Below are 16,381 nucleotides of genomic sequence, written 5' to 3' on the forward strand. Positions count from 1 at the left end.
TGTTGATGAATTCCCTGTTCACGTCCATTTTCTCTTTGGTTTGCTCATTTATTCATGCATTCATCTGACACATATTTATGGAGTAATTACACAGTGCTGGCCGCTGCTGCAGGCGGTGGTAAAGGACCATAGACAGGCGCCCCGCGCTCAGGAAGCTTCCATTCGGGTCACGGTCAGGGGGTGCTGGAACCAGCTGGCATCAGCACTCAAGGGCTGACTGATAAACTTTCAGTAATTTTGCCGTTGTTAAACATAGCCCTTATTTTAAATTATGTAACCTGGCTATATTGAACTATATTAACACAAAGAAAACAAACTATATTAAAACAAACTAAACTACATTTTAATGTAAGAAATATCCAAACTCACCACTCCCTAATTACCTGACTACATTTTATCATTCTTTTATTTTTATTTTTTAATTGAAGTATAGTTGATTTACAATGTTTCAGGTGTACAGCAAAGTGATTTTATATATATGTAATATATAAGTATGTATAAAAGTATATATACTTTTTCAGATTCTTTCCCATTATAGGTTATTTCAAGATATTGAATATAGTTCCCTCTGCTACACAGTAGGTCCTTGTTCTTGATCTATTTCTTTGCTCTTGAGGTTATTGGCATCTATTGCATCAGGCGGCGAACGGCATCTCCTCCGGGAACCCCAGAACGCGCTTGCTGGCTAAGTCGAGTCCACGCCTGTGTCTCCTCCCAGGAGGCTGGCTTCCTCGGACACCAAATGCTCCCCGACCAGCAACCTGCCCACCTTCCCGGCGGCCCGCCTCCCCCAGATGCGGAGGGTAGGACGGGCAGAGTCTCGGTTGACCTCCGCCGGCTAAGCCTCCTTGGACCCGGGATGCCTTTAAGGTGGGAGGGAGGGGCGATCGATCGCTCGAGCCTCCTCTGACTGAGCCTGTGGCGGTCAAGCCGCGGGGATCGGCTGGGAATGCCTGGCGCGCGGAGCTGGTAGGAAGCATGGGGCGGCCGGGCCGGGGTCGCGGGCGCTGGGCGGGAGGGGGGAGAGCTGGCTGCTCTGGTCGGTGAGGCCGGGAGGGGGTGGGGGCGGGGACAGAAAGGGGGGAAAGGAGGGAGGGAGGGAGGGGGCGGGAGGAGGGCAGCCGGGCCGGCGGCGGAGCCCCAGGTGCTCATCCCAGGTGCGCATCCCAGGTGCGCGGTCGCGGCCCCGCGGGGAGGGCGGGCGGGGCTGAGTCCGAGCCTTAGGTTCGGCAGCCAGAGCTGCAGGGGGGACGGCGTTGGGGGGGGGGCGGTCCAAGCGTGTGGGCAGATGCCCGAGACTTTGGGCGATTCTCTCTGCAGGCCTGTGAGGGCGGGATAGGCATTCTCTCTCCCGGAAAAAGTTAATGATGCGGTGCTTTTAAAAAAGGACCTGGCATAGTCAGATGTTCCCTTTTTAAAACGGCTGATTTTCGATCTTAAAGAGAAGTCTTAGAACTTATCCCCATGTCATTTCTCGGCTAAGGGACACACTGAGGTCGCGTGGACAGCTGAGAGTAGGCCTTGGTCTTATGTTCCAAGCGCAGGGTTTTTCTCATCCCATGAGATACTGCCGTTGCACGTTTTAGAGCTTACTTACCCCCTCTGTTGTAGAATTCATAAAAATGCTATTAATCCACATGCGTTTTATTTTGTAGGGAGAAGACTGACTAAATGAATAACATGAAGTCCAATAGAATCCCACTTTTTATTATTTCAATTCAGGGGAGTAAAAGTAAACCATTGCTATCTTTCCCTGGTGATTTCTTGTGTTTTACTACTTGAAACACCCAGCTTTTCTAATACTCATGATGTCTGTAGGGAAATCCTCAAAAAAAAGACCTCGTAGAAGTTTATCAAGCAGCAAAACTAAAAAAAATGAATCTAACTCTATTATTGCGTTTTTTAACAATGTACCGCCTGTTAAACTTGCCTGCCCCATTTGTAGTAAAATGGTGCCAAGATACGACCTAAACCGTCACCTTGATGAAATGTGTGCTAACAACGGTGACATCACTCCAGCTGACCCTGGGCATGTTGGCTTAAGTTCAAATGTGTCCACAGTAGATTTGACCAATATTGCCTTAGAAGATGTAATGCCAGAGAAGTCGTCACCATCAAAGATCAATTTAACCCCTGGCCAAAGTGATTCAGCAAAAATGGGCATAAAACAGCAGACCAGCCCCTATTTTAAGAGTAATGATGACGCAGTGTGCAGAAATCAAGATGGGCTGAGACATCATAATGTGAAAGTCATCCCCCTGGGAAGCCTGTCATCTAAATTGTCCAGAAGATACTTAAAGGCTAAAAGATCAATAGATAAGAATGAGGGATTCACCAATCAGAGTCCACAGAGTTCCTCGTCCACCGGGGTTAAGAGCCTGGTTGATCAGTGTTCAGAGATGGAAGGCCAGGATCAGCTTTTGGAGAATAGTTCTCAAAAGGAAAACATGTTTGCCTGTGATTCTCTGGAGGAACCAAGCACTCCTGAACATATTGTGGGAGGCTCTAAAATAATGGAAGCTGAAGGCCAAACGGCTGCCCAGGAATGTGGGAGATCAACTCTCACCCCCACCTTCTCAGATAATGCTCCCGTGTTACTTTCACCAGATTTAACTCTTGGGCATAAATTAAAGTCTGCTTCAGAGGACCATCTTGCAAAGCAGGAGAGTATCAAAGGAACAGATGATAAAGGTGTTGAAAACTGTGAAGCAGGTGGTTGTGAAGAGGTAAAAATGACTTTTGTTTCACAAGCTCCAACCCAGTCATCACATTGGGAGGCAGAATCTCATAATTCTACACACGATGCTTCTATATGGAGTGACAGCCAAGCACTTCCTCCAGAAGGTGACAGTGGCTTAAAGAATGAAATCACTGACCGAATTCCTTTGGAGCAGGGGTCAAGCTGTGATGTTTCCTGTGTAACAAGTCCAGCACCACTGGACCATCCTTACTACCTTCGGAGTTTCCTCGTGGTGCTGAAAGCCGTGTTTGAGAATGAAGAAGACAGGAGGCTCTTTGATGAACACGAGAAGGGCATTATAACTAAATTTCATCAATTATCAGGTATCTTGAACCTGTTGCTTTCGAGGCTTTGTTTCCCCTTTGCTGCCCTGATTTGGTCTGAGATGTGATGGGCAGAAATCTCATGACCACAGGCAGTCAGTGTGGTTTTGGGAGTCCCCTGGGAGTACTCATGGGACTCACAGCCAATGAGAGTTCAGCTAGAGAAAGATATGCCTGTAAAAGAGACAAGATTTTTGGGCCTGGTGATGTCTGCTTCTGCAGTATCATCCTTACAAGCTGTACTTTGGTTGTAGTGGAAGCAGCTGTTTGTCCTGTTTTTGTATATTTGATGGTTGTAAAACAACCTTTCCCAGATTAGAAAAAAAAAATACAGTGTGATTTAGGAAAGTGTACTTTGCATTTTGGGCATGTAACCAAGCTGACTGTTAGGCGGTGTTGTTGTTTTCGCAGGCCATTTCCTCAAAAATGAAAATAAAATACAGGGAAAAAACAAACCAAGGTATACTCAGGCATATTTTTTTCCTCCAACAATATTTTAGTTGCCTGGACTCTGCCTTTTAATTTATTTATTTTTTTTATGGCTGTGTTGGGTCTTCGTTTCTGTGCAAGGGCTTTCTCTAGTTGCGGCGAGCGGGGGCCACTCTTCATCGCGGTGCGCGGGCCTCTCACTATCGCGGCCTCTCTTGTTGCGGAGCACAGGCTTCAGACGCACAGGCTCAGTAGTTGTGGCTCACGGGCCCAGCTGCTCCGCGGCATGTGGGATCTCACCAGACCAGGGCTCGAACCCGTGTCCCCTGCATTGGCAGGCAGATTCTCAACCACTGCGCCACCAGGGAAGCCCAACTCTGCCTTTTAAAGTCAGGGTGTACAGGAAGTGGAAACTTTCAAGCTAAACTGGTACATTAAAAACTTTTTTGGTCTTTGTTTTTTTTTTTTTTTCTTTTTTAATTTTGTAAATTAGTACATTTAAAAACATGCCTCAGTTCCTTGGCAGCTGGCGGTGGTTCTGAGCCAATAGCGCAGGTTTGGAGCAAGAGCCCCCGCTTGATGGCTGCTCATCCAAAGGGCCTTGATGGCTCTGTGCAACTGAGTCCCTCCCGAGTAGGAAAAGCTTACTTGGGGGCCACACTGACCTCTAGTGATGGTAGCAGGTCTGAGTCCCAGTAGAGTAAAAAAAAGAAATCCTGAGTGTTACCAATAATGGTTAAGGGAAAGGCTTCGATTTCACTTTCGCACAAGAAAACTATGGCTCTGCTTGTGTTACTTTTTAACACGTGGGTGATACTTCTCTGCACAGTTCTTTTTTTTTTAACATATTAAAAAATTTTTTTTCTTTTTCATAAATTTATTTTTGGTTGCATTGGGTCTTTGTTGCTTCCCGTGGGCTTTCTCTAGTTGCGGCGAGCTGGGGCTTCTCTTCGTTGCGGTGGCTTCTCTTGTTGCGGAGCACGGACTCCAGGCGCGCAGGCTTCAGCAGTTGTGGCTCGCGGGCTCAGCAGTTGTGACGCACGGGCTTAGTTGCTCCGCGGCATGTGGGATCCTCCCGGACCAGGGCTCGAACCCATGTCCCCTGCATTAGCAGGTGGATTCTTAAGCACTGTGCCACCAGGGAAGCCCTCTGCACAGTTTTATAAAGTGTCCACACAGCTTCCATCTCTACTTGTACTGGCCTCCCCTAACGTGGGTGTGAATGACCCCCACTGACTCTTGTATCCGGGGTGGTCACAGATCTTTGCTTGGGTGCTGCTTGCATTCATGTGAGCATTTGTTTGAATAGCTGGTGGCCCCTGGCTTCAGTATGATTGAGAAGTAGGAGCACTTTCCTATTGTAAGTTCTGCAGATTCTTGTGGCTTGCTCTCCACAGAGAATCATCTACAGTGTCTCTGTAGTAAAAATAACTACTGCAAGTCGATTTTGCCTCTTTAAAGAAAAAAGGGAAATAAATGTTGAAGATGTAACAAATACAGTCATACCATTTTATTTTATTTTTAAAAATTTTCAGCTGCGCCATGCAGCATACAGGATCTTAGTTCCCCGACCAGAGATCGAACCCACGCCCCCTGCAGTGGAAGTGTGGAGTCTTAACCACTGGACCGCCAGGGAAGTCCCCATACCATTTTAGAGTTAGAAATTTAAAGATAATTTGGGTAATAGGAAAACTTGAGACCAGATTAATTAAATAGCTTGGTGGAGATCACTGCCTTAGAGATGGCCACCCCACCAAAGCTAGACTTTTTTTGGAAAATTCTTTTCAGATGATTTTCAGCCAAAAATAGAATAATGCATATTAAACTGAAAGGAGAGAACAAAATAACTGGAACCCTGGGGGATTTCTCTTGAGGGAGTATAAATGCTGGCTAGAAAGTGGGGAACCCGGGTCTTAGGTTTTTAAATGGCCAATAATCATTACTAACTTTGGAACTTTTTTTGTGGTTTATACACCACTAATTATTGAATACCTCATCGTGTTTAATCTTTTCACCAACTTTGGGAAGATGGTGTTACTGCCCACCCCCGTTCCTTTTTATAATAGAAGAGAAAAAGGAGTCTCAGTTCCACAGACTTGCACAGCTGGGGGGGCAGGGCTGGCTTTGCGTCCTCCTGTCCTGCGGTGACAGGCATACAGGCCAAGGAGACATCCCCACAGGGCTCTGTATTTGAAATAAGTCACGTCTTCCTAAGGAAGAAAATGATTTTCTTGGAAGATCCGTTGAGTCAGCCTCTGTGTATTTCTAACAGCCTGTTTTACTCACCTCAGTTTACAAAAGTAAATGATAGTATATGTTTTCGAGAAGAAACAGAAGGTTTCTCACTATTTTTCTTAACTTCGTTGCAGCTAGTGGTCAGAAGTTATATGTCAGACTTTTTCAACGTAAATTCGGCTGGATTAAGATGAACAAGCTGGAATATGAAGAGATCTCCGCTGACTTAACCCCGGTGGTTAGAGAGCTGACGCACGCAGGCTTCCTGCAGACAGGTACGGTTTGTCCAAGGGAAACAAAGTGAAAATCCGACGTAGGGAATCCAGTTTCTGCAAAATGAGGGTGATGTTAGTTTGGTGTCATCTCCTGATTGGTGCCTGATAAATAGTAATTGTGTATGTCTTTTTAAATTGAGTTTTGATTCTTCTTGGGACAACAAATTATTCATGTGTTGTTAAAGCCATCCTCAGCCTGAGTTAAGACTCCTAGGATAACAAAAGATTGCCTGCTGCTGCGTTCTGATGGTCCCAGGCTTAGTCCCGTAAAGTCACTGAGGGATAGATGGGTGGCTGGGTCCACAGGGGAAACTCATCCCTCCTGGCTCTCCTTCCAGCAAGAGCTTGATTCATCTTACCCAGTTTTCTAATCTTTATGATGGAACAAAGCTGGTTTGTTTGAAGCTAGTATCGCCTCTAAAACCTTAATTTGCCCCCCATGCACACACAGACAGCTCTTATAATTTGTAGGTTGATTGTCTCAGGAATTGTTTCACTGATTTAAGCCCGTGTGAATATGAGATAACCTTGGTTGTCTCATCAGTAGCTTTCATTAGGTACCTACATGTGTTGAGTACAATATTGTACTGGAAACGTGGGTATAAGGAGGATGAAAGATGTGAGTCCTGGGTTCAAGTTGTTCACAGTTTAGACTGAAATAGGGGAATCAAGCCAAAGCCAGACAGTTTCTGTGCAGCAGAGTTTGTAGTGCAGAGCAGTGAGTGCAGTTAGGGTGACGTGGTGGGCTTGGCTGGGGGGCTTGGGGAGCCTTGGGGGCGAGGCCTGGAGGCTCCGTGGATGTGAGGGCTTGTGAGGGATCAGGCAGCGGGACCCCGGGTTCCCTCACATCAGGCCATCAGGGACACTGGAGAGCTTGTGTCCCCACCTGACCCAGAAGATTAGGTGCAGGTTCCAGAAATCTACAGGTGTAACAGGCAAGCCAGGTGAGCCTTGACTTTATTTATTTATTTTTTAATAAATTTATTTATTTATTTTTGGCTGCGTTGGGTCTTTGTTGCTGCGTGCGGGCTTTCTCTAGTTGTGGCGAGCGGGGGCTACTCTTCGTTGGCTCGCGGGCTCTGGAGCGCAGAGTCAGTAGTTGTGGCTCGTGGGCTTAGTTGCTCCACGGCATGTGGGATCTCCCGGACCAGGGCTCGAACCCGTGTTCCCTGCATTGGCAGGTGGATTCTTAACCACTGCGCCACCAGGGAAGCCCTGAGCCTTGACTTACCTTTAAATGACCGTTAAGCAACAAAAGCAGAACCCCAGTGGCCTAATGCTGCCCTCAGTCCCGCCCAGGTCCCACCCGTGGTCTGCACAGCCCAGTGGGGTGTGTCCCTGGCCGTCCCCTCACTCTGCTCCCTGGGTGTTCTGGCTGAGTGCACCCCTCTTTCAGAGCCTGTGCCTGCTCCCACTCAGCTCACCCCCTCATGTCATCCAGCTCTCTCTGTGTCATCTCTTCAGGGACTTGCCAGACCACCTCGTGTCAAATACGGCCACCTCCCGCCAGTCCAATTTACCTTATCCAGCTTTGCTTTTCTTTCTTCTTTTTTCCTAGTTCGTTCTTCCTCCTTTTATTTATTTATTTAAAAAAAATTTTATTGAAGTATAGTTGATTTACAATGTTAATTTCTGCTGTACAGCAAAGTGATTGTTATGCATATATGTATTCTTTTTATATTCTTCTCCATTATGGTTTATCACAGGATATGGAATATAGTTCCCCGTGCTATACAGTAGGACCTTGTTGTTCATCCATCCTATATATAATAGTTTGCATCTGCTAATCCCAAACTCCCAATCCATCCCTCCCCCACCCCCCTCCCCCTTGGCAACCAAAAGTCTGTTCTCTGTGTCTGTGATTCTGTTTCTGTTTCATAGATATGTTCATTTGTGTCATATTTTAGATTCCACATATAAGTGATATATGATAATCGTCTTTCTCTTTCTGACTTACTTCGCTTAATATGATCATCTCTAGGTCCGTCCATGTTGCTGCCAGCTTTGTTTTTCTTTGTAGCAGTTGTCACCCCTGACATATTTATTATGCTAGCTCCCTGTGGGCACGGATGTGGTTTGTTCACTGTATGCCCTGGGCAGGTGCTACCTGGCAGGCAGTGTACACCCAGTGAGGACTTGCTGACTGGAGGAAGATGGCCCTGCCCTAAGCTGTGGATGCCATGAAGGCAGAGACCAGCCAGCTCTGATTCAGCTGCATCCCGGGGGTCAAGCTTGCTGTCTGGGTCCCCTAATAGCGTGCTGTACACATGTGTGCTGAGCAAGTGACCCCATGAAAGTCTTCTCAGCCCCAGGCCTGTGTGGAGAGAGGACAGCTGATGAGCAGTTGCCTCTGACCTGCTCTGGAGAGGCCCAGCTGTAGGTTTTGTTGTGGGCGATATACCAGTGGCTATCCATGTGGGTCTTTATTTTATTCAGATTTTCTTTTACTTCTTAGAAGTTCTGTTGTTTTATAACTTTTGTGAAATATCTATTTTCCATAATTTTTAACAATCAGTTTGGCAAACTAAAATTTCTAGAGTAGCATTTCATTTTATTTTCATGTGAGTTTTCTTCTTAAAGTAAATAAAGCTAGAAAACAGTAAGCTTATTTAAAACTACTTTAAAATTTTTTTTTTTTTTTAATATTTCAGAATCTGAGTTGCAAGAACTGTCTGAGGTGCTCGAGCTCCTTTCTGCTCCGGAACTGAAAGCCCTGGCAAAGACCTTCCACTTGGTGAATCCCAATGGGCAGAAGCAGCAGCTGGTGGATGCGTTTCTCAAATTGGCCAAACAGCCTTCAGTCTGCACTTGGCGCAAGAATCAGCCTGGCATCGGTGCAGTGATTTTGAAAAGGTTTTGTGGCTATTGTTATAGTAAAAACATTTGAAATGTTGATAGCACATATTTAATTGATTTTTATTTATTTATTTTTAGGCTGCGTTGGGTCTTCGTTGCTGCGCATGGGCTTTCTCTAGTTGTGGAGAGCCGGGGCTGCTCTTTGTTGGCGGTGCGTGGGCTCTAGGTGCGTGGGCTTCAGTAGCTGTGGCATGAGGGCTCAGTAGTTGTGGCTCGCAGGCTCTAGAGCGCAGGCTCAGTGGTTGTGGCACTGGGGCTTAGCTGCTCCACGGCATGTGGGATCTTCCCGGACCAGGGCTCGAACCCATGTCCCCTGCATTGGCAGGTGGATTCTTAACCACTGCACCACCAGGAAGGTCCCGATAGCGCATATTAACTTCTTATGATGGGTGGTACGTGTTTTCAGACTGTAATTGTTTTTTTCAATTGCAGTTAGGTTGAGAAAGCGGTGAACCGTTATTATAAAGACTGTATTCTTTCTTGGTTTATTATTCCTAATTCTTAAGATACCACACTTTTTTCTAGGACCAAGAAAAATCAGGAGGCAAGAGATTAGAGGCACTAGGCCCTTGGCAAATTCTCATATTTTATTATTCAAGAAAAATGCAGTTTTAACTACTATTCTTACAGGAGTTTGGAATGTCGGTCCACTGGACCTCCTTGGGCCTCTGCGTGGAGATGGGGGAGGAGGGTGTTTCTGGGCAGTCTCTGTAGATGAATGGTCCTTAAGTAGATGGTGCTGTGATGGGAATCCCACCCCTGTGTCCTCTCGGCTCTGGTGGTGGCACTGATCTCTGCACGCCCCAGGGATGCAACTCTGCTTTTGGCTTAATAGCTTTTGGGCTGGTAGGAAAGTGTGAGGTCCTCCACTAGACGAGTGGCTCTCAACTGGGGGCGACTGTGCCCTCCAGGGGACACCGGGCATCGTCTGGAGGCGTTTTCATTGTCATGACTAAGGTGGGTAGTGGGTGCTACTGGCATTTAGTGAACGGAGGCCAGGGATGCAGCTGAGCATCCTCTAATTCACATCCTGGGCATCCCACCCCCAGGAAAGTTACACGGCCCGGATGTCAATAGCGAAACCCTGCCGTGTGTGGTGTTGCAGTTGTTGGAGCCGGAGGGGCCTGGACTTAACATGCCGCCTTACCAAGAGCCTTTGGTAGTGACGTTCTACATAAATACCTATTATTTCATCTCAAGTGTCACTGGAGTCAAGATTTGAGAATTGCTAGTGTCAAATAGATAACACTTTTATGAGTTTTCCTGGTATTTCACATGTTCAGGACCAGCATAAACCCTATCCTGCTCTTTTATTGAGGCAAACAGTGCGTGAAATTGTTTGCAGATACAGTTTCATCTAATCCTCACCGTGTTCCTAGGTGGGGCTCTGAGCCCCAGAGAGGTTAAGAAATGCTTTAAGTCACACAGTTGGAGGTAGGAGATTTGCTTCAGGCTTAGAATAATGCATGCTGTTTAGCTTGAAATAATTTGTGAAATCTGACATCCAAATGCTTAAAAGCCAGAAAGTTATTTCCATATCGTGTATTTTTCAGAGCTAAAGACTGGGCGGGACAGTCTGTGAGAGTGTGTAGAGACCCCCGGGCTGTGTTCTCCCGGGTCCTGCTGCTGTTTTCACTGCCCCACGCAGTGGAAGAGGAGGAGGCGGCCTGTGGCGGGCAGGGCCAGCTTTCTACGGTGCTGCTGGTCAACCTTGGCCGCGTGGAGTTTCCCAGGTATACCGTCAGTCGGAAAACCCAAATCTTCCAGGATAGAGAGGATCTCATCAGGTAAGGGCGTGTTTGCTCTCAATGAAATCTGTGTATTTTAAAATTTATGTAGAAGGCTTTGTTATTATTTTTTGCCATCCACAACAGAAACATGAGTTCATAGCCAAAATCGTTTTTTTTAAAAATTTATTTATTTTTTAATTTTCGGCTGTGTTGGGTCTTTGTTGCTGCGCGTGGGCTTTCTCTAGTTGCGGCGAGCGGGGGCTACTGTTCGTTGCGGTGCGCGGGCTTCTCGTTGTGGTGGCTTCTCTTGTTGCGGAGCACAGGCTCTAGGCGCACGGGCTTCAGTAATTGTGGCTCACGGGCTCTAGAGCGCAGGCTCAGTAGTTGTGGTGCACGGGCTTTGTTGCTCCGCGGCATGTGGGAATCTTCCCGGGCCAGGGCTCGAACCTGTGTCCCCTGCATTGGCAGGCAGATTCTTAAGCACTGTGCCACCAGGGAAGTCCTCACTTTTGATTCTTGATTTAAGGTTTATGACTCAAATTTAGCAGAAATTGATTCTGATATTTGATTTTAGGGAAGTTGTTTAAGTGTTGTCTAGTATGTGCTTTAAAAAATAAACTATTGAGATTATTGTATCAAAACAGGGTCAGTATAAACTGATTTTAGACCATTTTGCCATAGTTATCAGGAATTTCAATATCCTATTTGTGTTCAGTTAGAATAACTGTTTTAGTCAAATCTTCTAGTAAGAATATTTCTTCTGACTGTGTTTTCTTTTGTCTCATGTCCTTTTACGTCTTCGTTTTTAGTGACTTGGTGCTGTTCTCTTTGGTGAGAACTCTGAAGCCAGGTTCCAGTCTCTCTAATGAACCATGAATCTACTCTGTGCCTCAGTTTCCTCATCTGCAAAATGGGGAGATAATAGTACATTCCCACAGATCTGTGCTGATATGTGTAACGTGCTTAGAGCCTGGCCTGTGGGGATTGCTCAGTGCGTCTCAGTGGTATAATTGTCATCATTACTGCGTATCTAAGGGAGGTTGCTTTTCAGTTCTATGGTTGACAAAACCATGGTTGACAAGTTCAAAAGTGGGGAGGCTAGGGAGAAAAAATAAACCATCGTGTCTTTTTTTTAGAAAGTAGGTATCCTATAAATGTTAAAAATAAGTCAAAGTTTTTTTGTTATGCAGAGGGCTGTAGCACGTAAATGAAATCTGGTTGAAGTGACTTCAGGAAGGGTGATTATACAACACCAGTAACGTGACACCTGGCCTGAGGAACCTTTCCCACCACCTTGGTACTTGAAATAATTGATCCTTTCTTTTCTTTTCTCATTTATTCAGTGCCCATGGGTTGAGTGTTGAGTACCTATTACGTGCCAGGTGGTGGAGTTGCAGTGTGAACAGATAGGGTCTTTGCCGCCATGGGGTTATGTTTTACTGGGGAAGACGGGAAAGAAAACAGAATAATATGATAACTGCGGGGCAGGCTGGAGAAGTCCTGTGTAGATAGTGTGAGGCAGAGAGTGTCCCCGAAAGGTTGGGATTGAGGCTTGAGAATGAGGAGGAGCCAGTCCTGCAGGGGTTTGGGTGCCCGCGTCCAGGCTCCGTGGGCAGGAGAGAGCTTGCTGATCTCTGGCCGGAACCTCAGGGGCCGTGTGAAGGGGAGGTTGGGCAGGACCGCAGGTCAGGGGACGCTGGGCCTCAGAGCCCTGGTGAGCCGACTGGGTCATATCCGCTGAGGATGGGGAGCTGGGGAAGGGGTTTAGGCAGGCGAGGGATCTGGTGCACGTTTTACAAAAGCGTTCCGTGGAGTGGCGGCTGGGGGGCGGCAGGAGACTAATTGAGCCTTGGCGGTCCGGATGGAGGTCTTGGCTGGGCTGGCAGTGGCGGGCATTGTAGAGAAGTGAACGTGCGAGATGTTTTGGGGCAGAAAAGCCAAGACTTGATTCTGATTACATTGTGATTGTGATAGTGATTAGATTTGTGGGGAGGAAAGGAGTGAGTCAGGGATGACTCTGGAGTTTTGGCGTGGGTGGTGGTGCCATCAGATGAGATGGGGGACTTGGGGGGAGGGCTGGGATGCCGGGTGGGGATGCCCCCAGCCCCATGACTGAAGCTGCCCTGTGTGGTACTGGGCGTGCCGTCAGGAGCCCAGGAAGGAGCTCGGCCTGGAGAGGAATTGGAGTCACCAGCACGCGGCTGGGGATGAGGTCCCCGTGGGAGAAGAGGAGGAAGGAGCTTAGCAGCCAGCGCTGAGGGGTTGGGCAGCACGGAGGAGCCGCTGGGAGGGCGGCAGGGAACCAGGGGTGTGTGTGTGGTAGGCGGACCCGGAGAAGAAGGTGTGTCAGGATGGGGCTCGATTGAACGCCGGAGGAAGGGCAGTGAGGTCGAGTGGGATGGCCCATGGGGGTGGGGGGTGGGCGGTGGACGGCAGGAGCCGCATGCAGGGAGGGGAAGGTCGGTTCCAATGGGCTTCGGAGAAGCAGCCCCTGCTATGGCGGCCTGCGACGGCGGGCGGCCTAGTTCCCTGCTGTCTTAAGGGTGGGAGATACTCGGGGGTGTGTGTGTGTGTTTGTGCACGTGCACGTGCAGATAAACCCATAGAAAGGGAGAGGCAGACGGTGGAGGAGGAGGAGGGGACCCCCTGGGACCCGGAGCACCTGCGGGAGGACCGGGGTGTGGGCAGCGCTGAGGCTGCCGCGGTGGAGGCTGGGGACCCCTCGAGCAGGGCTGGGCCGAGGTGTGCGAGCACGTGCCGAAACCAGCCGGCCTGGCTCTGCGATCGTCTTCAGCACGATTCGGGGAGTTGGTGCAGGCCCAGAGGAGTGAGCGGCCAGGGCACCCCGACCAGGGTGGGGCTGTGGCCGGTATGTGTTCTTCCCCGGGCGGGGGGCCGCTTGCCCCGGGCGAGGTCCGTGGGCCTGCAGGACGGGAGGCGCTATGGCTGGGACAGGGGCCGTGCTGAAGGTGGGGTCTTAGTGAAGGTGGGGAGTTGCTGTCAGCAGTGAAAGAGCTGGAAGGATTGGGGGCGGGGTCAGTGGAGGAGATGCTCGAAGTCAGCATCTTGAGGGTGACTCAGTCCATCGGGGACAGAAGGTCTCAGTGGCCACGAGCACGTGGGTGGCTGAGAAGAGGTTGGAGAATCGTGTTATCGGGGAGGAAGGAGGTGGAGAATTCTGAAGTCGTGGCCATCGTGGCGGGAGACCCAGGGAGACCAAGGCAGAGGGGACGGGGACAGGGGTGGGGGGCGCTGGCAGGTGCCCGCAAGGAGGAGGCGTGGGCTTCGGAGGTGGGGGCTTTCAAGGAGGGAAGGAGGATTTGGAGGCAGAGGTGGGAGGGAGGAGGATGCTTCCATCCGTCTGGGCCCTGCGTGAGGAGAGCCGTCCCTGCTTGAGGGGGCTGCGGGGAAGCCGTGCTCTCAGCCAGGTGTAGGGAGGGCAGGAGATAGAGGGCAGAGGTCGGGGTGCAGAAGGGATGCTGTTCTTGGCAGTGCGGGGGTGGGGGGAGGTTTGGGAGACGGGAGGGAGGGCTGGTGACCGTGCAGGCGGCGATGGCGGCACCGTGGGGCTGGCGCTGGGCTTGATGGGCTCTTGGAGAGGGGGCTTGGTTCAGGTGGGCGGGAGGGCACTCCTGCCGGGCGGGCCAGCCTCCGGGCACCCCTCCCTGTTTCTCTTTCCTTATCGACCTTAGAATTGTCCAGTTGCACATTATAAGAGAGTTAGATCGAAGAGTTCATGAGCAAATTTTTATATTTAGAGGCCATTTCTTTTACTCTTTTTTAAAAAAAAATTATTTTATTCAAGTATAGTTGATTTACAATGTTAATTTTTACTCTTATGTGATAGTATTTGCACATAATGCTCGTGCATGCTTTTCTTTTAAGGGTGAGTCCAGAACACAATGACTGTGCCCTCGAAGTGTTAGAGAACTGATTGGGCGAATGTCTCAGGTGCACTGAGAAGTTGTCTTTCTTCACTTAAGTGTGTTCATAACACTTCAGCATTGCCGTCTCCCAAAGACTGTCCCTGAAGTTATTTTTGAAAATCCCAAATAGTTCTCTTAGCTCGGGCAGCATCCCTCTGGCTACCTCTGGCTCAGTGATTAAGTGACCAAATCTACGCTTGTGTGTAATTCTGAAGTCAGTTACCTGTTTACAAGGTTGCTGGATTGTTGAGTGAATGAATGAATGGATGAGCACCAAAAGTCAGAAAGGAAGCGCGGATCAGTATTACATGCATATAATGGGATGTGTTATATAACAGTGCGGTGTGAATGTTTTCATCTTTCTGGTTGGGTAGCCTGTCTGAGTTCTTCTAGGCCACTCCCGTGGGGTAATACGTCAAATTATTACTGAGGTAAAATACGACGCTCGTATTTTCAAAAGCAGAGTTAGATGTGGCGGGCAGGATGTGGAATTTTGTGTGTCAGTGATCATTCACCCCTGAAGCTTGGATGGGCTGGTCGCCCCCCTGCAGGTACGCAGCGGCCGCACACATGCTGAACGACATCTCCACTGCGATGGCCAGCGGGGCCTGGGAGGAAGCCAGGGAGCTCGCTCGGTGTGCAAAGCAGGATTGGGACGGACTGAAAGACCACCCGTCCCTGAGGTGAGGTGGCTCTCGGGTCCCTGTCAAAGTTTACTGACTAGCCGAGTTGTTCTAACTGCTTAAGGTCTTTCTTTTCATGAAGAGCGCACTCCTTTCGTTCTGTGGTGAAACCAACATGTGCAGGTGAATTTCCTCCTTGCTTTGCGTGGAGTCAAAGTGCTGGGTGAATAGAAGGGCACGTCTGGAGGTTTGGAGTGAATTTATACACTTGGTCCCTGTGTGGCAGACAGTAGCTTGCCGCCTTTGGGTGGGCTGGCCTCTCTGGGGGTCGGTCAGCTGAATTTTACCGTGGGGGAAGCCCAGCCGCAGGACAGAAGCTGTGGGAACTGTGCCAGGTGTCTTCTTTCTGCTGGAAATTCCAGCAGCTGTAAAATTCTGAAAAAGAAAATGAACATTTACTTCGAAAGTTCAAGTACACAGCACGTGATCCTTCATTTTGTTTGGTTTAATAAATGTTAAACATATTCCGTATGGTTAAGAGATTTTTTTCCTTTCTTTGTTACATAGTGATGAGAAAAATTAGTATTAGTAAATATCTTTTTCAAAAATAATTTGGAACTGAAGTCCATGCAGAAATAATATGGACTTAAAAACCATAGCCAGGAAAATGGCGTTTACTGTTAAGAAAAAATAACTGAATATTTTGTCCGTATTTTGTTTGGGAGTAACTCAGACAAAATTGAGCCATTTACTTAAAGGCCTTTCTAGAAAGGAGACGACCAATCGACTTCTTACCCTGTGATGTGCACGTACATTGGAGGATTTTCTTAAGATAATTCAGGAAAATTTGTTAACATTTCTCAGACCAAACAGAAGAAAAATGTTTAAAACAAGTTAATAGGTGATTTTCTTTGTTTAAAAAAAAGAAAAGACCTCGTGGCCAGGAAGTTGGGTTCCTGTAGAACAGAGGTTGGTAGCCTCTTCCGTGGAGGGCCAGCTGGGCAGTGGTCAGGCTGTGCCAGCCACATGCTCACTGGCCTCTGCTGTCCTGCCGTGAACGCGCCCGGCCCCCCCCCTGGAGCGAGCGGGCGGGGCTGTCCCAATGCAGGTGTGTTTGCAGACACCGAAATGTGAGTTTCATGTAATTTTCACAGGCCACAGACTATTTTTCTCCTTTTGACTTATTTTAACCATTTAGAAACGTGGAAATCACGCTGGGTTTGTATAAAATCAGGTGGGGGCCC

General features: G+C 48.3%; 1 protein-coding gene across 4 annotated transcripts in view; it reads left to right on the plus strand.

Moving 5' to 3' along the window:
- The first annotated feature begins 911 nt into the window (after positions 1-911).
- FAN1 (FANCD2 and FANCI associated nuclease 1) overlaps positions 912-16,381 on the plus strand; it is a 29,580-nt gene continuing 14,110 nt past the window's right edge. For 2 of the 4 annotated variants that reach the window (XM_061179753.1, XM_061179757.1), the window contains exons 1-6: positions 1,111-1,170; positions 1,656-3,063; positions 5,862-6,002; positions 8,654-8,855; positions 10,412-10,645; positions 15,066-15,197. In XM_061179753.1, coding sequence (XP_061035736.1) covers positions 1,806-3,063; positions 5,862-6,002; positions 8,654-8,855; positions 10,412-10,645; positions 15,066-15,197 — 1,967 coding nt within the window. In that variant the 5' untranslated portion in view covers positions 1,111-1,170; positions 1,656-1,805. Of the gene's footprint in view, positions 970-1,110; positions 1,171-1,655; positions 3,064-5,861; positions 6,003-8,653; positions 8,856-10,411; positions 10,646-15,065; positions 15,198-16,381 lie in introns of those variants that run through there. The other 2 variants (XM_061179754.1, XM_061179755.1) reach the window with 2 other exon arrangements.

This window comes from Eubalaena glacialis, chromosome 2, assembly GCF_028564815.1.
Source record: "Eubalaena glacialis isolate mEubGla1 chromosome 2, mEubGla1.1.hap2.+ XY, whole genome shotgun sequence".
Taxonomy (NCBI): domain Eukaryota; kingdom Metazoa; phylum Chordata; class Mammalia; order Artiodactyla; family Balaenidae; genus Eubalaena; species Eubalaena glacialis.